Source organism: Zalophus californianus, chromosome X (assembly GCF_009762305.2).
Source record: "Zalophus californianus isolate mZalCal1 chromosome X, mZalCal1.pri.v2, whole genome shotgun sequence".
Classification (NCBI taxonomy): Eukaryota; Metazoa; Chordata; class Mammalia; order Carnivora; family Otariidae; genus Zalophus; species Zalophus californianus.
In genome coordinates, this window is record NC_045612.1 from 620,358 (window position 1) to 645,276 (window position 24,919).

At 39.5% G+C, this 24,919-nt stretch overlaps 1 protein-coding gene and 1 pseudogene across 3 annotated transcripts in view; both read right to left on the reverse strand.

Annotated features, from left to right (window-relative positions):
• The window catches only part of LOC113930548 (clathrin coat assembly protein AP180-like), a 45,629-nt gene extending 30,131 nt beyond the window's left edge, over positions 1 to 15,498 (reverse strand). For 2 of the 3 annotated variants that reach the window (XM_035725572.1, XM_035725571.1), the window contains exons 1-10: positions 15,362 to 15,498; positions 12,875 to 13,017; positions 10,403 to 10,478; positions 9,640 to 9,742; positions 9,386 to 9,479; positions 9,156 to 9,267; positions 8,124 to 8,230; positions 7,284 to 7,325; positions 2,601 to 2,680; positions 1,140 to 1,216 (exon numbers count right to left, since the gene is read on the reverse strand). In XM_035725572.1, the coding sequence (XP_035581465.1) occupies positions 1,140 to 1,216; positions 2,601 to 2,680; positions 7,284 to 7,325; positions 8,124 to 8,230; positions 9,156 to 9,267; positions 9,386 to 9,479; positions 9,640 to 9,742; positions 10,403 to 10,478; positions 12,875 to 13,017; positions 15,362 to 15,440 (913 nt within the window). In that variant the 5' untranslated portion in view covers positions 15,441 to 15,498. The remainder of the gene's footprint in view (positions 1 to 1,139; positions 1,217 to 2,600; positions 2,681 to 7,283; positions 7,326 to 8,123; positions 8,231 to 9,155; positions 9,268 to 9,385; positions 9,480 to 9,639; positions 9,743 to 10,402; positions 10,479 to 12,874; positions 13,018 to 15,361) is intronic. The other variant, XM_035725573.1, reaches the window with a different exon arrangement.
• Positions 15,499 to 18,236: 2,738 nt separating this feature from the next.
• Positions 18,237 to 19,105, reverse strand: LOC113930549 (annotated as a pseudogene).
• Positions 19,106 to 24,919: the final 5,814 nt, after the last annotated feature.

The window sequence follows — 24,919 nt, forward strand, 5'->3', positions numbered from 1 at the left end:
AAAGCAGTCATTCTTTTGGAAACAAATCAAACGTGCCACTTTTGCTATAGTAGGATTTTACTCAAAGGACTTATGTTCCTCAAAATTTTGGTCAAACTCACCCATTGAAAATGCAGAAGTTGCGTCCATTGAGAGTATATATACAAAAGAAAAGTAAAAACATTTAAAATAGATACAGTTTAAGTCTTCAAGTTAAATTAAGAACAAACTTTAATTCAAACAATATAAACTATGGTAATATAACATTATTACATGAATTTGTGTCTAGAGGATCAAGTGACATCACTGAAACACAATCATCCATTAAAAAACAGAATATGACTGATAATGAGCTGTCATGTGCCAGGAAACATGTAACAACCAGCTCTCCAAGAAAAACAAAAGGCCTGTCTTATAGTGTTTGTCCATTTCTGTGGTGTAAATACTTTCATCATGGCCAATTTCAAGTTACCAGTGTGACATCAACCAGCTTGCAAAATTCCTGAAAATTCAGCACACTACTGAAGTATGAGGCAAACTAAACTTAAGAGGTTATAAAAGACTTCCATGTTAAGCATAACAAAGTACCACACTGTATTTGTGTGTTTCTTCATTAAATTTATCTTTTAATCAGTAATTATTTGCAAGTACAAAATTCAAAAGTTACAAAATGGTAGAGTGAGGGCTCTCCTACCCATCCCTTTACATGAACCACCACGTTCTTCGTGGAGGCAGCACATTTTATTCATTTTTTGTATATCTTTCCAGAAGTACTCTTTAAGAAATTATACAAACGTATATATTCTTTTTTCTGTTTTTAAAAACGAAGATGGGAGCATACTATACTTTGTTTCACACCTTGCTTATTTTCCATTTAACAATATATCTTGGAGATCATTCCATTTCAGTACATAAAAACAAGCCCCTTATTGATAGTCATTTTGCTATCACAACATTGTTAACAGATATCCCTGTTCATATATCATTTCACAACCCTGAATATATACATTAGATAAATTCCTACAAATGAAATCACTAGGTCAAAGACTACTTCAGGAAGAGGCAGCAGACACAGTAGGTGGTTAAGCAGTGGAAGAATTAAAGGCTCTAATTCTGCTTTCAATGATTACTGATACAATCATATAATCGAGTTATGTTACCTGCAAACCAAGCGCTGCTTGCTGAAGCTTTCACAACTGGATTATTTGGGATAGAGGGAATCAATGCATGCTGGAGACTTAAAAGATTACAAGAAAAATGAGATACACTGGAGAATAAATAGAATCACATATATCCTACCCAGCTGAGCCTACATTTCCTTAATTCAACCATTTATCCATCCATTAATCCATCCATCCAACCATATACTAACTATACATCTATCTATGATAAAGAAAAGAAACAGTCAACAGACTTGTTGTCTAATAGAACATGAATATAAGTCAATTGTAATCAATATAACCTAAACAGTGGAATGAATGAATAATACATGAGCCTTATAGAAATTTTGAACAATACTGAAAAGTCAAAAAAAAAAAAGAAAAGAAAAATGAAATCAACCATAATTTTTCCACTCAGAAATAACTAACATGAACATTTTGAAGTGATATACCTCAAAATTTGTATTATTTAATTTGTATATATATATATTCTTTTTTAATTTTATTTTATTATGTTATGTTAATCACCATACATTACATCATTAGTTTTTGATGTAGTGTTCCATGATTCATTGTTTGCGTATAACACCCAGTGCTCCATTCAGTACGTGCCCTCTTTAATACCCATCACCGGGCTAACCCATCGTCCCGCCCCCCTCCCTTCTAGAACCCTCAGTTTGTTTCTCAGAGTCCATCGTCTCTCATGGCTTGTCTCCCCCTCTGATTTCCTCCCCTTCATTTTTCCCTTCCTACTATCTTCTTTTTTTTTTTTTTTTAACATATAATGTATTATTTGTTTCAGAGGTACAGGTCTGGGATTCAACAGTCTTACACAATTCACAGCACTGACCACAGCACATACCCTCCCCAATGTCCATCACCCAGCCACCCCATCCCTCCCTAGAGGGTATTATGCTAAGCGAAATAAGTCAATCAGAGAAAGACATGTATCATATGATCTCACTGATATGAGGAATTCTTAATCTCGGGAAACAAACTGAGGGTTGCTGGAGTGGTGGGGGGTATATATATATATATATTCTTATATAGAAGAGTGTATGTATGTGCATATACATGTGTATACACACAGATCTTGAGTGTTACTATGCACACTGTTTTGTGGGTAAATATTAAATAATCGTCTACAACAGTTATTCTCACTAAAGGAGCCTCTAAGAGAAGAAATCAAATTCTTCGAAAGAGGGTTTATTCCAGCCCCAACTTCTGACTTTGAGAATCATTCAACATAATAAAAGATGTTTCCTTGGGAAGCATATCACCCCTGTGGAGAGTATGGGATCCCAGAAAAGATTGAAAACCTCTCTTCCATATTATCATTTAAAATGTGTTCCAGCATGTTCAAAGCCTATTATTTACTTAGTCACTTTCATATTGTTAAAAAGAGGGAAATTATTTAGAGAGAAACAAAAGTAATCTAAATTAAGACATTTATTATCTTACCTGTAAGGAAGCAAACTGTTATTTTTCTCTTCCAAAGAAGCTAAATGCTGTTTTAGTGCTTCAAGTAAACTGTGGGGTGCCTGAAGATAAAGTTATTGTGAAAGACATATTTTCTGATAGTTGTAAGCAAATTCATACTCTCTTACATCATAAAAAGGTTCTGAACAAAAATTAAGGCACCTATATAGCAAAGGCATTAAAGGTAAATACAGCTGACCTTCAAACAATGTGGGAGTTAGGGGCACACACCCTTGTGCAGTTGACTCCCCCAAAACTTAGCCACTGATAGCTTACTATTGACTGGGAAGCTTTACCAATAACATAAATGGTCTATTAACACAGATTTTATATGTTATATGTATTATGTATTATGTGCTGTAATCTTACAACAATACCTAACTTTTTCTTCATTTTTTCAGTATTTGTAGGCTACATAGTTCATCTGTGAGTTTTTTCAAATTGTCGCAAATCTCCAAAAAATTTTCCAATATATTTATAGAAAAAACTCCACATATAAGTGGACCTGCATAGTTCAAACCCATGTTGTTCAAGGGTCAACTGCAATTGCTACAAACAAATTCATTATGAAAAGCAGCATCTTGATATCAAATCAGATTTTCAAACTATGCTTTCATGTACATTTTTTTTTAAATGGCCAAAGGACTGCTAAAACATCTATCTCTTTTGGACTTGAAATCATTATTTTTGACTCCTTCACAAGGAAGGGCAACAAACACATGGGCCTGATAACAGAGGGGCCTATATAGCACTCAGTTGTAGAGGGGCTGACAGAATGACACAGCCAAGCAGATACCTGCTCAGAGGGATTCTCCTGTGGGGCCAAATGTGGGGACCAGGAGAAGACCTGTCCAGGAATGCCTCTTAACAACGTGGGCACGCTGAGTACAGAAGAATTAGAGAATCTGTCCCTTTACGAAGCCCACAGGCACCTCAGCGGTGGAAAGACCAGGACATCTGCAGCCTAGGGTGAACCTCAAATGTTCAAGCATACAAGATGGGCAAGAAGGGGCAATGGGACACCCAAAAATGATCAGGGGGACTGCCAGTTTCATTAGGGCAGACACACGGTTGCCAAAGGGATAGAGTATTTCTGGTTCATTCATTCAGTCATTCAATAAATATATAACAAAATAACTACCAAAGAGTAACTAAAATAACAAAATAACAACAGTTATCAGTAAATTTGAACGTTTGCCGGAAAGAATCCTTTTCATCCGTGTTGTTTTCAGACAATTCACTGACAGCTATAAATCTGTGGCCATGCTGCTGCCCAAGGTTAGCAGAACACTGCTTAGGACTACTGAAAACTTAAAATGCACCAAGGCACTTTACAATGAAAGCATAGATATGAATCTGTAGGACCTCTTTTGTGAGGCACACAGTTACCCTCCACCCACCAAAACCACAGAAACACTGTGGTGAAGTGAGGAGAATTCATCCAGGTATACATTAGGGTGGAACCATCTGGTAGGTCTTTTGAGTTTGGGTCCCTGGAGCTCTAATGAGGGATGCGGCCCAGAGACGTATGTTTGAACTATGCTGGTGTACAATAAAGATGCATCAGATGGCAGACAGAGCACAGCTTGCCACCAGAGTTTCTGGGAGTCCCACAGAGCACAAACAGCACAGAATGGTGGAACAGTGACGGACAGACACAGACACACGAGACAGCTCACTCACAGGAGGAGGCTCTGTGAGCCCCAGACCATGTCGAAATCAAGGTAGAAAGGGTTAGCTGGAGAAATGGGGGAGATTTCCTTTTAAGAAAACACAAGGGTTTGGGCGAGCCTTAAAATGGTGAGCCTGCACCTAACAGTTTAGCATCCATTCATATAGTAAAGACTGATGGAAGCACCAAGGAAAAGCTGGCCAACCTACAGCATTTCACTCCATTCCAGGGTTCCCAGGGCCCCCAAGAAAGCACGTGATGGGAGCAGCTCTGCCAACCTTATGCCATGACAAATGACTTTCTGTACTGACTGAGGGCCAGGGGCTGGCGTACTGATAAGGAAGCGTTCCCAGTAAAAGGAGTTTATTGACGGAGGAAGGAATGAAACTCTACAAGAAAGTTCAGCAACAAAGAGCTTTGCCTGTCTTCCACAGCCTCTCCCACAGCCATCTACTTTGTTTTTGATTCAGGGATCCTGGGAACCAGAATTGAGGTAAGCAGGAGAGAGGGTGGCCCAATGGGAAATGTGGTCCCCCATCCTGGGACTCCTTCTGTCTGATATTCCCCTTGAAGCTCTGACCACAGGCACTGAGCTGTGAAGGAGGCCAAGGCCAAGATGCCAAGTCCAGCTCAGTTAATGCTTGCCTGTGCCCTCATGATGGCCAAACTGCAGTTCTCAGCAAAGGAACCCTTCCCACCTCTACCACCTACCTGAAGAAACTGAGGTTAATGTGGAGAAAATTCAGAGAGAGGGCTACATTTTAGGAGTTAACTAGGCATGCTTCTGTAGTCTTTTTCAGGAACTCAGGAGCGGGGACTGTGTTTCATTCATTATAGCTCCTTCGTCCTGAAGGGGTCAAGCATGTGTTTGTGAATGACTGTTGATTGATACCCACCAGTTCAGGTGCCTCTGGGCAATGAAATCCCATCTTCTCCCCTAGCCACCCAGACATTCTCACTTTTTCTGTGTTCTGGCTATCTGATTTTTCATTCGGGAAGCTGTGAATTACTGCATCCAACAGTGGGGCTCAATGTCTGAGCACAAGTCCCCTTTGTACTTATCTGTACATGAAGGAATGCTTGTGCTGTGTATATGTTAGAAAACACATTTCTTTCAAGATGTATGAGAAGACATCAGACAGAAAGTCCCTCCTTCTCTGCCACCAAACCGAACATTTATCCCTGCCTCCTCCATCCTCTTACTGGAGGCCACTGCTACATCCACAGTGCTCTGGATCCAATGTCTTATGATTCCTGAGGGGACCTCAAGCTACCACCCCCGTCTCCCCCTACATCTTCACCCTCTCTGACTTCATATGACTACCACCTGTGCCAGGTACTGTCTGAGTACTTCACCTTCCTCCAGTCCCAATCAAGGCAGGCCTGCCACACCAAGGTCAGGGTTGGGCTTTTAAGCCCTAACTTACGGGATGGGGAGAGCTGGGGGATGGCCATGAAAGTCCTGAAGTCTCTGGGCTATGCTGCAACGTAACTGTAGTTAGAGACCTAGAGGCCAGGAGTGGGTGGGGGAAAATCCTGATGGGGCGTGTAACTTGTGGGGTGGAGATCTCTGTATCTTAAATAGTCTCCACCTACCCTCCAGGCAAAATAGTAAATAAAAACACAATCACCTTCCAGGAGGATGCAGAAATTGGTGCCAATCTTAAAGATAAAAATGGTCCCCATCATATCTCCATGTGATTCACCATTAGGGCCCCAAAACCAGTCAGGCCCTGGAGAATGACAAACTACAGCATAATCAATCAAGTAGTAATTCAACTGTAGCCACATGCCAGGTACAACAGTTTCTCTGGCACAGGTAGATTAATGTAGTCTCAGATGCATGGTATGTGTGAATGTTCCGCTTTCCACTGCTATCAAAAGTGTAAATCACAAAGAGCTTGTAGGCATGAAATGGACAACCGTATACACTTACAGTTTTGACCCAGGGTGTGTTAACTCTTTCAACATTCTGTCATACTATGATCAGAAGAAGTCTAGATCATCTGGTTATCCCTCAGAAAATCACACTGATCCACTCATATCCATGATGTCATGCTAACTGGATCGCATGAGCAGGAAGTGGCCAGTATAATAGAGACCCGGAAAGCTACATGTGTTCCAGAAGGTAGGAGCTAAACCCTACAAAGATTCAGGGGCCTTCTATTTTGGTAACATTTTTAAGGTTCCAGTGGCCAGGGATTTACCAGGAAATTCTATCCAAAATAGAAGATAATGTAGTGCATCTTGCACCTCCCACCATCAAAAAGGAAACACAACACCTGTTAGGCCTCTTTGAGTTCTGGAGACAGCATGTTCCCACCCCAGGGAAAATAATGCTTTGGCCCATATCCCAGATGCCACATTAGTGTGGGGCCCAGAGCAGGAAAGGGCTGCTCAAGCCCAATGGCATGTGTGGGACAGAGCACAAGCAAGTCCAAAAGGCCCATCAGGCTGCCTAAGCAGGTGGCCAGACCTTCGTTTCAGCCACCCCTCTACCTCATATCCCACCCACTGCCATGTGAGAGATTCCTGATGAGCGGCTTCTAGGGAAGGAAAAAGCCTGAGTTCATTTGATTTGCACAACACTGCTATGAGAAAGACAATAGTATTACACCCATTTTGCAGCTGCATAAATGAGCCGTGGAGAACGGAAATGAGGTGCTTGAGAGCCCAAATATTCTGCTGTTTCCACTGATCAGTTCTGCCCATTTAAAAAAGCATAGTCTAGTTGTTCTACTACGAGTCACCTTTTAGCACTCAGCAGGGACTGGCCTCTTTTATAAAAGCACCAGCTCAAAGACCTGTGCAGAAAACACATGTCTATGTATCTACATATGTATGTATGTGTGTATGTTAGTCATGAGGAAATGAAAATACATATGTACGTTTATGGCAAAGGATGGAGTCTCAGGTGATATATTATGAATATAATAAATACACATACGTAACAACAAAAAAGTCATTTAAACACATAGGAAAGATACACTGACCTGTGTAAGATATGGAATGTCGTTCTGGTCAATTCCAACTTGCTGAATTCACAAACGAGGGGGGGAAAGTACACATTACAACAGGGAGTGGCAACAAAGAAAAGTAACTGTGAGACCAATGTGCACACAAAAGAGAAAATACCCCTCAAGCATGAATGCCTTGCTGGGCTAGTACCTAGCTGATCAAGAAAAACATGTCAAGCTAAGGTAGGCCTCGTACACTTAAACACAAACTTATAGTCATCCTAAGGATAAACCTATGAGAAAAAAAAGACTTGCCAGCTATTGAATCTTTGCTGTTCTGGAAAGAGCTAAGCTACATTTTGGATATTATACAAATGTGTTCTAATTTGTCAAGTACTCAGAAGTCAGCTGTTATTCATATTGTTGTTCTCCTGTGAGTAATACGTTGTGTTTTGTTTTTATTGTATTGTGTTTGGTTTGCTTTGGTTTTCAGAAGTTCAGCTACTGCTTGCCTAGGCATATTTATTCTGCTTGGGTTCTTGTGAGTGTCAGGGGAAATGTGCGGGTCAACTCATGTGTTTCCTTCTTCAACTGATCACAGACCTATTGTCCACTGCCCGAAAAGACATATGTCATATGAGCTTGGCCCAGTTGTAGAGTTGTTTCTGGCAGGAGGATAAGCTTGGCAACAGTTATCTTCATGGCTACAAACAAAAATCCTTGAACTACTTAATTTTAGTGTATAGTTTCACTGTTTACAAAGCAGTTAAAAATACTAACAATTTCTGCGTGTTTGTGCAGTGGTATGGTTATACCAGCTATTAAACTAATACAGAAAATAGCAGAAAAGCCTTGTGTAGAAATAGATTTCCATACCTCCGCAACTTTCAGGAACTGTACCAGTTTGGTTGTTCTTTCGAGGAACTTGATGTAAATATCCAAACTTTCCTTGCATTGGTTTTTCCTCATATCAAAATATTTGTCTAAAAATAAAAAAAATTACCATGAAGGAGCCAGTATCTCAGCAATTTTCCAGTTTCACTCCACTCTGATAATTCTATTTTAAGCTGAATCTGTATATGATTTTAACTTGTTCAGAACAATTATAGCTTTAATCCAGTTATATTCTGTCTTAGCAAGCAACAACACTATTCAATCCGTATAATCAACAGATTTTTATGAAGTACCATATGCCAAACACTGATGCTGGGAAGATATCTAGAATTTAATAGCATACACAGATAGTTTAGTTTAATTTCTACAACTTCCAGTCTGTAATCTTATTTACTAACATCAAGCTCTGAAGCTTTTTGAGGGAACGAGCTGTGTTTCCTACTCTTTTATAACTCTACAAATGTACTAGATACTCCTTCAGTGTAAGAAAAATCACTGAAGCTTGGAGAACACTTCCTATGAAATGAATCATTCATGAAGGCTAAATTAGGACAGAAATTTCCCAGAAATATCAATTAGCACTTATACAAAAACCATACAGTTCTGTGGCTAATTAGTCAAGGAATTTCTATCCAAAAAAGCAATATGATGTCTCATTATTTTAAAATACATATGACCGGGCGCCTGGGTGGCTCAGTTGGTTAAGCGACTGCCTTCGGCTCAGGTCACGACCCTGGAGTCCCAGGATCGAGTCCCGCATCGGGCTCCCTGCTCGGCAGGGAGTCTGCTTCTCCCTCTGATCTTCCTCCCTCTCATGCTCTCTCTCTACCATTCTCTCTCTCTCTCTCAATAAATAAATAAAAAATCTTAAAACAAAATAAAACAAAATACATATGACCTTAAAAGGATCTTCTATTTGGAATTTAAAATAAGTGTAGTCTACGTTAGTCTAAACATAGAGATAAAAGGTTCTTACCAGTTTATTTTTTAGGCAATGTTTATTCTTTAGCCTACCTAGCAAATTAAGGATCCCCTCATTATAGGCTGCAAAGAGGCGAAGAGAATCCTTAAAGAGGAGCATGAAAGCAGCATGTACTATACCATTCGTTAGTTCATCAGGATTTGCCTGGCAATTAAATAAAAGAGTAATCAATTACCACCACAGTTTAAAACAATTCCTTCTCCACTTACTGCTAAACAACGTCATTTACCAGTATGTTTAACAGGATTCATAAAGCTCTTACATTAAAATTAAGAAGAGCATCAAACTGAGTTTGAATAACTGGAAGAGTGTTTAGCAGCTGTTTTGTATCCATAGTTCTCATCATACCATCCACCCTATAAAAGAGAAAAGAGATTCATGATATCAGTAATTAAGAGTTTAAGCAGCACTGTGACATCAGGATCTTAAAATAAAGCTGTGTTTTTGGTCAACTACATATCGGAGGACTTATGTATTTCAGTATTTCTTGCTTACAAACTAATGATATTTACTGACCCTCTCTTGGTTTTGGTGATGTCAGATGTGATCAGTCTATATGCAAGTGACTTCTCATTCAAGAACTTGCTATATCGTCTGATGAAGGTTGACATAGTATAGCCTAAAAATGAAATACTTCATTATTTCCAATTTATTTTATTTTTTTAATTATGTTTAATTAACATACAATGTCTTATTTGTTTCAGAGGCACAGGTCTGTGATTCAACAGTCTTACACAATTCACAGCGCTCACCATAGCACATACCCTCCCCAATGTCCATCACCCAGCCACCCCATCCCGCCCACCCCCCACCCCTCCAGCAACCCTCGGTTTGTTTCCTGAGATTAAGAGTCTCTTACAATTTAACCAGTATTAACCATTTACAATATGTCAATAAATGCAAAGACTTATCATTTCACATCCACCCATATACCTCAACAAATCTTTGAAGCACAAAAGCTAGAATGGACTTTACTAATTATCTAGTCCAGTATTCCTCACACTTTCTGCTAAAGATTATTTATTTCCTCAAAGCCTTGAAATCACCTCATGATGTAGTGTTGATGGTGACAATTCTGAATAGAGGAAATAATTGAACTTTATCCGTTTCTTTCACATTTCCACAGAAACTATTGTAAATTCTTAACATTTTCCTGAAACTCCCCATCCACTGTCACCATCCCTTCCCAAACCCCCCATGTTTTAACCAGGCATGGTTTTCAAAACAGAGCTTTTCCCTCCCTGCCACATGGACTATTTCCATCAAAGAATCATCTTACCTTCTATGACACTTTTATCCAGGAAGTTGTGTAGAGTGAACAAAGAGTGTCTAGATGCCAGATGCTGGATAAAACGCTGTCAAATGTGCCAAATTATAAAATTAGCTTCTGTCCACAAATGGAGCTCTTTAATGAGTTTATCATTGTGAATACATATTTAACATAATTCTATCATATAGCTTCTAGCTATTTCAGGAGCATTGATTAAGGTGAGCATGATCATATCCTGGGTTACGCAACATAAGAATATGCAGCATTGTCAACTCTCCTCTGTCTATATATCTCCCAGAGAAAAAAGGGGTTAAACATTAAAGCTCATGGGAATATACACTCTTTGCCCCCAGGACTTTCTATCTAGCCATTCCCCCCTTTTTTATTTTGAGAAGTTTTAATTAATTACAGAACTATTTCAATAGTGAACATTAAACTATTTAATAATTTAATTTGCAGAAAATTTTAAAATAATTTGATACATCTGGGTGCCACACTACCCAGAAATGATAACAGCTAACTTTTCAACACAACAGCTTCAGGTATATTTTTAAAATAAGAAGAATAAAGTTCTATAGATAAAGTTTAAAGTGCCCTTTGCCCATCCCCAAGTTCCATTTCCTTTTCCTCCCCTGGAGGTAACTGTTATCATAATTTTAACCTTTATAGTCTATTTTCTTTATAGTTTCAGATATATTTGTTTCGTGGACAAATATTAAGTATTTTTAAATTCACATAAATAATATTATATCTGAATGTCATTCTGCAACTTACTTCCTCTATTAGCATTGTTTCTGAGATCTAGCCTCATTGGTATACATCCCATGTAACATTATATAGTACTTCATCTTATATATGCACTTCGTTTTAGTTAACTGTTCTGTACTGATGGAAATTTAGGTGATTTCTACTTTTTAATTATTATAAATATGCTATAAGAAGTAGATGTGCTGGGTCACTGGGCTTGGCATTTTCAATTTTACTAAACATGTCTCAACGCTCTCCTCTCCCCAGTCATAAATTCCAGCAACTAATATTTACATGTCATCCACAGGGTATGTGAATTCTCATTTCCTCAAGGCCTTCCCAACTCTTGATACTGTCATGCATTTTAAATTTTATCTGAGCACGTTCTCAGATGGTTATCAGCAATTCTGGTTTCCCTTTCTGTGAATTCTCTGTTCATTTGTCTTGTGCATTATTCCACTACACTGCTTTTTTCTTACTGGTCATGTATCTTGAATATTAATCTTTTCTCTGTAATACATATGTTGGAAATATCTTATTCCAACTTTATGGTATCTTCCCTACTCAAATGTTATAAGCATATTCTCCTACATTTTCTTCAATTTTAAAAGTTAGGTTCTTGCATTTATAGATGTTTCATTCATGGGGAGTTTATTTTTGTATATTGGGGTAAGATTAAGATCTCATTCTATTTTTTCCAAAGGATGTTATTTCTACCAAAAGGCTTTATTTTATTGTATTGTATTTAAATTCTAGTTAGTTAACATACAGTGCGATATTGGTTTCAGGAGCAGAATTCAGTGATCCATCACTTATATATGACACCCAGTGCTCATCACAACAAGAGCCCTCCCTAATACCCATCACCCATCCAGCCCATCCCCCCCCCATTCACCTCCTTCCATCAACCCTCAGTTTGTTCTCTACCTTTAAGAATCTCTTATGGCTTGTTTTCCTCTCTCTCTCTTTTTTCCCCCCTTCCCCTATGTTCATCTGCTTTGTTTCTTAAATTCCACATATGAGTGAAATCATGTGGTCTTTGTCTTTCTCTGACTTATTTCACTTAGTATAATACACTCTAGGTCCATCCATGTCGTTGCAAATGGCAACATTTCATTCTCCAAAAGGCTTTATTTTAAATTCTATACTTTCCCCCACATTTTTTGTGCCACCAAGCTCCCATATAAGTACACAGTTCTACTTTTTATCAATACCATACTGTATAATTAGTTGCTTTATAGGAAGTTTCAAAATCCACTCAATTTCTAAATCCTAATTTGTTAATGCAAAGCTTACTGAGACAAAATGTTAAAGGAGAATAAGTAATTTGATGTTAAAGAACATTTCAGTTCTGTAAAATACAAAGAGTGTATGTGGGGAGAGGTGGACAGGTGATGATGTAATCCACTCAGGCACCTGGTTTCTCCTGGTAAAGTAAAGCAATACATCTTTGAGGGTTTTCTCTCTTTGGTCTAAAGAATCTAAAGAATTGAGAGAAATGTCCACTCTATTACCCACTTTATTTTCTAGTGGCTAAAACAGTGTACCTCCAATAATGATTGCAAAGATATACTCATAAGTAAAAATGCAAAAATCAGCCTTTTAGTACCTATTGCTATTCACTTCCCCCACTTGTCACAAAGTAAAGGATAATAAGCCTTGACAAACCAAGAATATCTTGCGATCATGTACTGACAGTGCTTTGATTACCACGTGAATACCCGGTGTGCTCACCTCATTTCCATGCACCATAAGGTGATGTACAGTAACCAGGGCTTTGAACACTACCACCCAGCTGCTGCTCCTGGTTTTCTTAGAAAGAACATCAGCCAAATGTTCAACACTCATATTTGTTCCATTTATGTACCGTATTAGGTCTGAATTAGAGACAGTGACAAGTATTAAAACACAGACTGAGAAATAATTTTCACATCCAAAATTGGTAACTTTAACTTAAATACAGAGCAATCAAATGTCAGAAATGACAAAGGGAATAATCCAAAACATTTTCATTACTGGTCTTACAATCTGTACGGATATATGTTACATTATAGTTAATGCCCATCTACGCTATTGTCCTGGGTACTTGATGGGGGTAGGAACTGTGTCCACTTTGGTCACCAGGTGTCCCCAAGACCCAGCAAATAGCTGGCATACAACGAGTTATGGTAAATCGTTGCTGAATGAATGAATAGGACTCAAGAAGGTAACATACACAATGCCATGCAGGTTGTTAAGTGGCAGAGCTGGTATTTGAAATCAGACTTGTTTGACCAAGATATTAACCATTATGTCACACTGCCTCCTGAAAGAAAAGTGTCATTACATGAGGTTCAGTCAGGAGCTTTCCTTGTAGTGTTACCCCATGTCTGACCCTTTTGCTTGCATCCTTCAACCTTTTGTTGCTTCTTCTCCTTTTTTAAAAAAATTTTTAAGTAAACTCTACCCCCAATGTGGGGCTCAAACTCACGACCCCAAGATCGAGAGTCACATTCTCTACCGACTGAGCCAGCCAGGCACCCCTATTGCTTGTTCTTCTTGAGTCCACTTTCATATAGCCTTATACCTGGTTTACTTTTTTTTTTTTTTAAGATTTTATTTATTTATTTATTTGACAGTGAGAGAGGGAACACGAACAGGGGGAGTGAGAGAGGGAGAGGGAGAAGCAGGCTCCCTGCCGAGCAGGGAGCCCAATGTGGGGCTCGATCCCAGGACCTGGGATCACGACCTGAGCCGAAGGCAGACGCTTAACAACTGAGCCACCCAGGCACCCCTATACCTGGTTTATTAAACAGCTTCCCAATTGTCTGCCTAGGGTTATAACCATCCATCAATTTACTTCATACCACCCCTCAAAAGCTAACTTTCGTAATTTCATTTTTCCATTCAACAACATGCCATGATTCCCTACTGTTTATCACTTCAAATCCTCGGTGGTTTCAAAACTGTCTGTAAACTGGGGCGCCTGGGTGAAGTGTTTGCCTTCAGTTCAGGTCATGATCCCAGGGTCCTGGGATCGAGTTCCGTGTCGAGCTCCCTGCTCCGTCGGGAGCCTGCTTCTCCCTCTCCCTCTACTGCTCCCCCTGCTTGTGCTCTCTCTCTCTGTCAAATAAATAAATAAAATCTTAAAAAAACTGTAAACTATCATAAAACAACTTCATCCCTAGCACTTATTAATCAGTATGTTCACATGTGTAGCACGAGGATACGTACTAAGGAGGGTGCTTAGCAAATATGCTAGTGGAGCAATAGGCTGACCTTAACCTAAATCCATTTATTCAAGTATATATACTACATTCCAATGGCTATGCCATGGTTAAGGTTATGAAGAATAAGCTTCTCTCACGTTTTTTCTCTAAGTCGGCTTCATTCCTCTTTCTGGTAAGTTTCCTCTGCAAGGTTTTTGTTTCTACTTTCCCACTATTTATTTCAGCCTTTGGACTGAACCTTTGGGAATCATGGTACTGACTCAAGTGCCCCCTTTGGTTCCATGCATCTCTCACATAGCTAATTATTGTTCATCTTTTAGGGTATGAGAAGCCAATTTTGGCACATACTAAATCAATGGAGAGCTTTTAAGCAAAATACCAAAATAAGGAGGTGATCAGAAGAGTGAGTTGGCTATGACGTTTTCCAAAGCAGTGGGATTTATGTATATTGACAAAAGTACATATTGTTGATGAAGTCAGTGCTTGATGTGAACTCAAACAATACGGGGCAAGGCTAGCCTGAGAGTCTATTCTGTCTTTGAGCAACAGATAATTTCAAGAATCAAAATTCTGTCCCCTGGAAACATTCATAGGGGCACAAAAAATGTTGTTGGACATTCTAAAGCCTATTCATTGACCTTAGGTTAGGACTGCTTATGGGATGATCTGCTCTATAGACTTCCTTCCTTTATCTCACAAGTCTTGCCGAATGTAATGATTTATAAGGGGGATGGGGTGGACTTTGGAATTAGGCCCTTTTCAGAAGGCTGGGTTGTTATTCCACCACTTCGTGTGTCCTAAGTTGTTGGAGTAACTTATAAATAGTTCAGAGTTTGGACTTAAAAAGGCCAGCGGTTCTCTTCCAGGCTCACTCCAAGATGACCGGGGGTAAGAATTCAATCTCCCCTCAAGGCTCCTGCAAGAAAATGAGGGTTGGGGGAGGGGAGCGGGGTGTGCCGACATTAGAGGCACCTAGGCCTCACGAGCTGTCCGTAGCAGGCCTCCTACTCACCCGCCAGGTGTTTCGCCTCCGGTTCTGTGGGCTCATCGGTGGTCGCCCCGAGGGCAGCCTTGGACGCAGACGACCCCATGTGTGCGTCGCAGACTGTCAGCCACGAGGGTGATGGCTCCGGAGTCCGGTCCCTCCTCTTCCGGACCAGCGGACTGAGCAAGGATAGCTCCGCGGGCAACAGGTGGCGCTCCTGAAGTGACGGAAGAAAGGCCTGGCCCCGCAGCTAGCCTTCACTAGGCAACCTTTTCTTCTTGCTGCCCGACGCAGACCAGCAGCATTATGAGGTGGGATTTAAAGCGGCGAGGCAGCGTTCTGCAAGAATGCTGGGAAATACGGCTTCAGGCTAGGAAGCGGGTTCGAGGACAGGACTGAGCTTGGGGCAGGGCATCTCCAGAGGAGCGAGGGCAGATCCTTCGCAGAGTAGATGCTCAATAACAAAATAAACAACCATCGATTGAATATTATGAAAAAGGGGGACAGGCTGGGGACTCCAGATGAAAGGTCTGCAGATCATCAGGTCTTGGGAAGTTCACACATTATGGGGACTATTTCCTGCTTGAGGACATGTTCTTCTATCCTTCACCCAGCATCAGATATATAAGTCCATAAAGTTGTTCATACTATCCCTTTATTATCCTTTTAATATCTGTGGAATCTGTAGTGATGTTCCCACTGTCGTTCCTTATACTGGTAAGTCTTCTGTCATCTTTTTCTTCATAGCTCTGGGTAGAGAGCTATCAGATGTAATGATCTTCTCAAAGAACCAACTTTTGGTTTCATTGATTTTCTCTATGTTCGGTTTTCTATTTCATTGATTTCTGCTCCTTATTATTTCCTTCTACTTCCTTTTCATTTATTTTGCTCTTTATTTTCTGGTTTCTTAAGGTAGGTTAGATAACTTATTTGAGATTCCTCTTCTACTATAATACAAGCATTTAGACTTAGGTACTGCTTTTCTTGTCAGAGAACATATTTCTTATGATTTCAATCTTTTAAGCTTTGTTGAGATTTATGTTATGAAACAGAATATACTCTATCAAGATCAGTGTTCTGTGTACCCTTGAAAAGATGCATATTTTTCTACTATTAGGTGCAGTGTTCCGATTAAATGTGTAGTATAGTTCGTGATATTGTATCACAAGTGACTGAAATTGTTCATTTTTGTTTTTGGAGCCTTCCCCCACCATGCTTAAAATTGGAGAGTTTCTTTGGGTATTTCTTCAAGTTCACTGATCTTCTGCATGCTAATCTTCTGTTAATCCCATCCAGGACAGGTTGCATTTCTAATATTCTATTTTTCATCCTTAGCAATTCCATTTGGTTCTTTTTATATCTTTTATTGCTCTTCTCATTATGTTCACACTTTCCTTTAAACCCTTGAGGATATTGATAACAGTTGTATTGGTTATTTTAAGACGTATGTCTGTTAATTCATCTTTGATAATTCTAGTTCTATTTCTGTTGACTCATTTTTTTCTTGGGCATGAGTCACATTTTTCTGCTTCTTCCTATGCCTAGCAACTTTGTATGAATACTAGACACTGTTAATTCTACTTTGTTGAGTCCTATATTTTGATGTATTCCATTAAAGAATGTTGAAGTTTGTTTAGATAGGCACATACACTACTTTCATATCACCTGTATCCTTTCAGGACATGTTTTCTTAAACGTCTTTACTGATACTTAGTTCACATATCATACTATTCGCCCATTTAGTCTACAATTCAGTAGCTTTTGGTATATTCAGAGTTGTACAACCATCACCAAGATCAATTTACAGCTTTACCACCTTCAAAAGAAACCCCAGACTCTTCAGCTGTCACTTCCCATCTCCCCCTAAACCATGCATTCCTAGGCAACTACTCTTCTACTTTATGACTCTAAAGATTTTTTTTGACATTTTATATAAATGAAATCATTCAATATGTGGGCCTTTGGGACTGCCATCTTTCACTTAGCATAATATATTCCAGGTTCATTCATACTGTAGCATGTAAAAGTGCTTCATTCTTTTTATGGCCAAATAATATTCCATTGTGTGAGTATACTACAATTTATCTATTCATCCATTGATGGATATTTGGCTGTTTCCATATTGAACTATTAATACTGTTTCCTTTACAAGTATTTGTTTCAATACCTGTTTGTAGTTGCTGTGGGTATATACCTACGAGTGGAATTGCATGGTCATATGGTAATTCTATGTTGAACTTTTTGTGAGAAACTGCCAAACTATTTTCCACAGTGTTTGAACCATTTTACAACACCATGAGCAATGCATAGGGGCTCTAATTTCTTCCCATCCTCATCAACATTTGTTTGAGTATATAGCCATCCTACTGTGTGAGAAGTGGTATATCTTTGAGGTTTCATTTGCATTTCCCTGATGACTAATGATTTAGAGGACTTCTTTTCATGTGCTTATTGGCAATTTGTGTATCTACTTTGGAGAGATGTCTATTCAGACCCTTTGCCCATTTTTTATGTATTTTTATTTTTTTAAGTAGGTTCCACACCCAGCGTGGAGCCCCATGCAGAAATTGAACTCATGACCCTGAGATCAAGAACTGAGCTAAAATCAAGAGTCAGATGCTTAACCAACTGAACCACCCATGTGGTCCCCTTTGCCCATTTTTAAATTGAGTAATCTTTTTTTCAGTTTTATTGAGGTATGATTAACAAATAAAAGTTTTGTATATATTTAGATTGTACAATGTCATGTTTTCTTTTAAGGTGTTCTAACATGAGGGTTCAGTTTTTACACTTATAATATTCTTAATAGTTTATTATAAACTAGTTTCACAGACCAGAAGGAAGTAAAAGGACTATGTACAGCCTTACAGGAAACAGGGTGCTGAGGAGGGCCAAGATGAGTCTAGGGCCTTGGTGGGTGTATTTCAGGGGGAGGGGGCCCTGAAAGGGAAACCAGACAATCCTGTGAGACTCTGAGAACAAGGGCATAACAAACAAACAGGTCTGTGGTAACCTGGCCCTGGGGTATTAGGCCCATGCCTCTGTGGAGCTACTTCCATAACTCTGTGGCCAAGGGTCAAAAAAGGCCTCACATCCCTGGGGGAGGCGGCTGCATCCCTGGGAGGGGCATGCCCATTGGAGTTCCTTGCCCAGAGGGGGATCCCCACTGGGGGACCCATGCGAGGTCTCATGCCAGGTGGTGGGCCCGTCATGCTGGAAGGGGGTGCCCTCTGCTCATAGGTAGGGGAGGGCCCCCACAGCCAGGTGGCTATTGGGATGGGGCCCTTGCAATACTTACTGGCTGTGGCAGCAGCTACAGCGGCTGCAACATTGCCTCTTCCTTGTGTGGTCATCACCCGTTGGGATGGCCCACCAACCCCTCAGATAGGCAAACTGGCCCAGCAAGTCTTGCAGGAGCCTGGGGCATTGGAACACCAGCTGGGATTTTTCGGCCAGGAGCTTTTCCAATCCCTGGGTCCCTGGCAGCTCCAGCAAGTGGCACTCAGGCAATGCCAGTATCTCTGGGAAGAGATCCCTCTACTGTCGTTCAGACTAGGTTCTCCCCGCAGGCAGCACCAGACCAAGGACTCACTTTTCTCTTTCTGCTTGTCTTGAGTTCTTCAGCTAGACCTTCCTGAACTCATCACAGTCACAGAGGATCAAATTCATATGCTTGTTGAAAGCCTTGACGGTGCTAATGAAGATATGGTCATCTTGCAGGGCACACCTCATCCTGTAATCAACATACTGCAGCATCTTACTGCTCTTGCCCACAGTTGTGGTGGTGGTCCTGATGGCTCCCCTTCCTGCTGGGTTCCCCTCAGCACAGCCCAGTTCATGCCACCACTCCTGGATGTGCAGATAGGGTCAGGTAAATCTTACTTTCCACCCTGTTGCTGGGCTCTTGAGTTCACTTGAGGACTTAATATATGTAAACACATACTTACAGTTTTTCTGGATGTGGTGAAAACACTTAAAATCTACTCTTTTAGCAAATTCCAAGTACATAATTTTATTAACTATGGTCACCCTACTATACATTAACTAATCTCTCTTATAACTGAAAGTTTGTACCCTTTGACCAACTTCTCCCCATTTCCCCCAACTTCAGCCTCTGGCCACCACCATAATTCTACTCTTTGGTTATATGAGTTCAATGTTTTTAGATTCCACATATAAATGAGATCACGCATTTGTCTTTCTGTGCATGGCTTATTTCACTTAGCATTTTGTTCTCCAGGTTCATCCATATTGTCACAAATGGCAGCATTTCCTTCTTTCTTATGGCTAAATAATACTCCATTGTATATACACCACGTTTTCTTTATCCATTCATCCATCAGTGGACACTTAGATTGTTTCCCTATCTTGGCTATTATTAAAAATGCTACAATAAACATGGGAGTGCATATATCTCTTTGAGGTCCTGACTTCATTTCCTATGGATATATACCCAAAAGTGGGATTCCTGGATCATTCAGTAGTTCTATTTTTAATTTTTTTAAGAATCTCCATACTGTTTTCCATAATGACTAAACCAACTTACATTCCCATTAACAGCATACAAGTGTTCCCTTTTATCCACACCCTTGCCAACACTTATCTCTTGTCTTTTTTTAAAGACTTTTTTCAAGTAAACTCTACACCCAACATGGGGCTCAAACTCATGACCCCAAGACAAAGAGTTGCATACTCCACCAACTAAGCCAGCCAAATACCTCATCTCTTGTCTTTTTTAATAATAGCCTTCCTTACAAGTGTGATGTGATATTTTGTGGTTTTGGCTTACATTTCCTGGGTTTTCATATACATGTCGGCCATTTGTAGGTCTTCTTTGGAAAAAATATTTATTCAAGTCCTTTACCCATTTTTTGACAGGTTATTTGTTTTTGTTTTGTTTTGTTTGCTACTGTTGTATTAGTTCCTTATATATTTTGGATACTAACTTCTTACCAGATACATGATTTGCAAATATTTTCTCACATTCTGTAGGTTACATTTTCATTTTGTTGATGGTTTGCTTTGCTGTACGGAGCTTTTTAGTTTGATGTAGTCCCACTTGTTTATTTTTGCTTTTGTTTTCTGTGCTTTTGGTGTCATATCCAAAAAATCATTACCAAGACCAATAACAAGGATATTTTCCCTGTGTTTTCTTCTAGGAGTTTTGTGGCTTCAGGTCTTATATTTAAGTCTTTACTCCATTTCAAGTTAATTTCTGTGTATTGTGTAATATATGGGTCTAATTTCACTCTTTTGTGTGTGGATATCCAGTTTTCCCAACACCATTTATTGAGAAGACTATCATTTCCCCATTGTGTATTCTTGGTGCTCTTGTCAAAGATTAGTTGACCATGTATGTGCAGATTTATTCCTGTGTTCTTTATTCTAGTCTGTTTGTCTATGCGTCATCTGCAAACAGAAATAATCTTGCTTCTTTTTTTACAGTTTGGATGTCTTTTCTTTTTCTTGCCTAATTGCTCTGCCTAGGACTACCAGTATTAGGTTAAATAAAAGTAGTGAGAGTGGGCACCCTTGTTTTGTTTTCTGAACCTGGAGAAAAAGCTTTCAGCTTTTCACCATTGAGGATGATATTAGCTGTGGGCTTGTTGGCTATGGCTTTTATTATGTTGAGGTACACTTGTAACCTTCATTTTGTTAATGTGGTGTATCACATTGATCGGTTTGTCAATGTTAAAACATCCTTGCATCCCCGGAATAGATTCCATTTGATCATGATGCATGATCCTTTTATGGTGCTGTTGAATTTGGTTTGCTGGTATTTTGTTGAGAATTTTACATCTATATTCATCAGGGATATTGGCCTATAATTTCGTTTTATTGTGTGTCCTTATCTGGCTTTGGTATGAGGGTAATGCTGGCCTTATTAAATGAATTTGGATGTGTTCCCTCCTCTTTGATTTTTTGCAGAAGTTTGAGAAGGATTGGTATAAATTCTTAATTAAATGTTTTGTAGAATTCACTCATGTACAGTTTTAAGCCTTTTCGGGGCAGGGGCTACACAACTGCAGCAGCCCAGTACTGAAAACAATCACTGGATAACTGAGGCTCGGTCCTGGCACAGGACACACTTAAGGCAGGCCGTTTGGTTTGTAAATGTGTCAGTTCCCTGGAAAGGTACCTCTTATTTAAACAAAAGTATTTAATTTGGGGGTTGGAGGGGGTGAGAAACCCATTTTGGCCTTCAGTGAGCTGATACATCTACAGGAACGTCAGTGCACCAAAGGCCTCAAGGAAAGGGAAGACACTGGGGTAAAGATCACTGTACTAATGAAGGAGCGTGTGGAAACAGCAGTGCTGCAGGCTGTAGACTTCCCGCTGAATAGTTTGCTTAACAGCTCCTGTTTCCATCGGCCGCTTCATCAGGACAGTGATCCCCCACTTCTCCTGCCCTGGTGTCCTGTACTGCTTCCCTTGAACCACACCGCCCTCACAACGTGAAGAAGTGTGAAACATACTCAACGCATCTAGTCCTATGGTGTATCCGAGAGGGGTATGATGGACATCAGAAAAAAACAGAATAGAAATTAGTTTCAAGGACCTCAGTGGTGTGACCACAGTCATCTGACTGCACTGAAATAACAACACTATAACCCAAAAAGGTCTTACCACCACCAATAGCCCAAGAGGGGATCAAAAGTCTGATGCAGCTTCTTTTACCACAGAAAAAAATGGGCCAATTTTTGCCAGGAGTTACAGCCTTTTTTTTTTTTTTTTTTTTTTTTTTTTTTTTAATCAGGAACATAAAGTTCTTTACTTTATGAAAGACAGCTGTTTTCCTCCGGCTGACAGAAAGAATAAGCATTGTAAATTCACCCCATCGTTTCAAGAAATGCTCCCTGGCAGGCAGGCATCTGGATTTTGTTGGGGATTATCAGCCACAGCCATTGAGATCGAAACTTTCAGCTTGCCACAACCAAGACATTATTTATACAGTAATAATTTTGGACATCAGAGAAAGTTTCTAACACTTTATAAATATGTGTCATTTAAACACGTAACATATTTTAACACCAATTACACATTTTTACAATACATACAATTAAATGGCCCAAGTCTCATTCACATCACAAGGTTATTTTAAATTTTTTTTCTCTTCACTGCAAGTTTTGTCCAAACTCTAAGAATTTTTTTTGTTTTTGTTCTAAGAAAAAGAGATACTACATCTTATCTCCTCAGCTGGGAGCTTAGGGAGTTCAAGGCCAGCCTGCAGGGTTGGCTGGAGCTGCACAGGAGATTCTTCTTTTTCATTTTTTATAAGCAGCTTTATTGAGAAATAATTTACAGACCATACAACCCATTTATTTTTTTATAGAGTGCCCAATTTACTTTGTTTATAAATACTTGTAATACTATCGAACAATACCAAAAAGTATACATGAACTGAAAATTGGAAAAAGTTACAGTTGAAAATCAAATATGGTTCCCCATCATTGCTATGTACTGTGTTGGACACTGTACATACTGGCCATTAGTCTTAGACTTCTTTGCTCCGACTGTTCTATTTTTTTAATTTTATTTTATTATGTTAAGTTAGTCACAATACATTACATTATTAGTTTTTGATGTGGTGATCCACGATTCATTGTTTGCGTATAACACCCAGTGCTCCGTGCAGTGCGTGCCCTCCTTAATACCCATCACCGGGCTAACCCATCCCCCCTCCCCCTTCCCCTCTAAAACCCTCAGTTTGTTTCTCAGAGTCCAGAGTCTCTCCTGGTTCGTCTCCCCCTCCGATTCCTCCCCGCCTTCATTTTTCCCTTCCTTCTCCCGATGTCCTCCCTGCTATTCCTCATGTTCCACAAATAAGTGAAACCATATAATTGACTTTCTCTGCTTGACTTGTCTCACTGAGCATCATCTCCTCCAGTCCCATCCATGCGGATGTAAAAGTTGGGTATTCATCCTTTCTGACGGCTGAGTCATATTCCGTTGTAGATATGGACCACGTCTTCTTTATCCATTCGTCTGTTGAAGGGCATCTCGGCTCTTTCCACAGTTTGGCTACTGCGGACATTGCTGCTACGAACACTGGGGTGCGGGTGGCCCTTCTTTTCGCTACATCTGTGTCTTTGGGGTAAATACCTGGGAGTGCAATTGCTGGGTCGTAGGGCAGCTCGATTTTCAACTGTTTGAGGAACCTCCATACTGTTTTCCAGAGTGGCTGCACCGGCTTGCATTCCCACCAACAGCATACAATCCATTTAAAGTGTACAATTCAATTGTTTTCATTATAGTCACAGAGTTGTGCAACCATCACCAGAGTTAAATTTAGAGTATTTTCATCACCTCAAAAAGAAATCCAGTACCTTTTTGCTATCATCCCTGTGTCCTCACTCCCTCCAGCCTCTGGCAACCACAAATCTGCTGTCTCTGTGGATTTCCCTATTGTGGACATTCCATATACATGGAATTATAAAATATGTGTCCTTTTGTATCTGCCTTCTTTTAAGTAGCGTAATATTTTCAAGATTCATCTATGTTAGAGCAAGGGCCAGTAATTCATTCTTTTTCATCGCTGAGTAATATTCCATTGTATGGATAAATCACATTTTCTTTATCCATTACAGTTTGTAGATCTTTGGGTTGTTTCCACCTTTTGGCTATTTTGAATAGTTCTGACATAAACATTCGTGTATAACTTGTTGTTTGAATACCTGTTTTCAGTTCTATGGGATGTATACGTAGGAGTGGAGTCACCTTTTGGAGGAACCACTATTGTCCATTTCACAGTCCCACCACTAGCGTACAAGAGTTCCAATTTCTCCGTATCCTTGCCAACACTTGTAATTATCATACTTCTTTATTCTAGCACGCGTGAATTGGTATCTCATGGTGGTTTTGATTTGCACATCCCTGATTACTAATGATGTCAAGCATCTTTTCATGTGCTTATTGATAATTTGTTTATCTATGGAGAAATACCTATTTATGTCCTTTGACCATTAAAAAAATTTTTTTGTGAGTTGTCAAAGTTCTTTACATATTCTGGATGCTAGACTCTTATTTATATGATTTGCAAATATTTTCTCACTCTCTGCATTCTTTTCACTTTTTGAAGTCCAGTTTATCTATTTTTTCTTTGTTGCTTGTGCTTTTGGTGTTATATTTAAGACTCCATTGCCAAAACCTAAGTCATGAAGATTTACTGCTATGTTTTCTTCTAAGGTTTTCATAGTTTTAGCTCTTATATTTGGGTCTTTGATACGTTTGGGGTTGATATTTGAATATGGTGTGGGGTAGGTGTCCACCTTCATTCTATTATTGCATGTGGATATGCAATTGTCCACACATCAGCTGTTAAGATTATTTTTCCCCCATTCAATAGTCTTGGTATCCTTATTGATAAGTGGACCACAGATGTGTGGGTTTACTTCCGGACACTCAGTTCTATTCCAGAGATCTATATGTCTATCCTTGTGACAGTACCAACCTGTCTTGATTACCATTGCTTTGTATGAGTTTTAAAATTGGTTAGTGTGTTCCTCCTACTTTGTTCTTTTTCAAGACTGTTCCAGCTATTCACTTCCACACATTGGCTTTCACCATAACCTCTACCATTTGTAC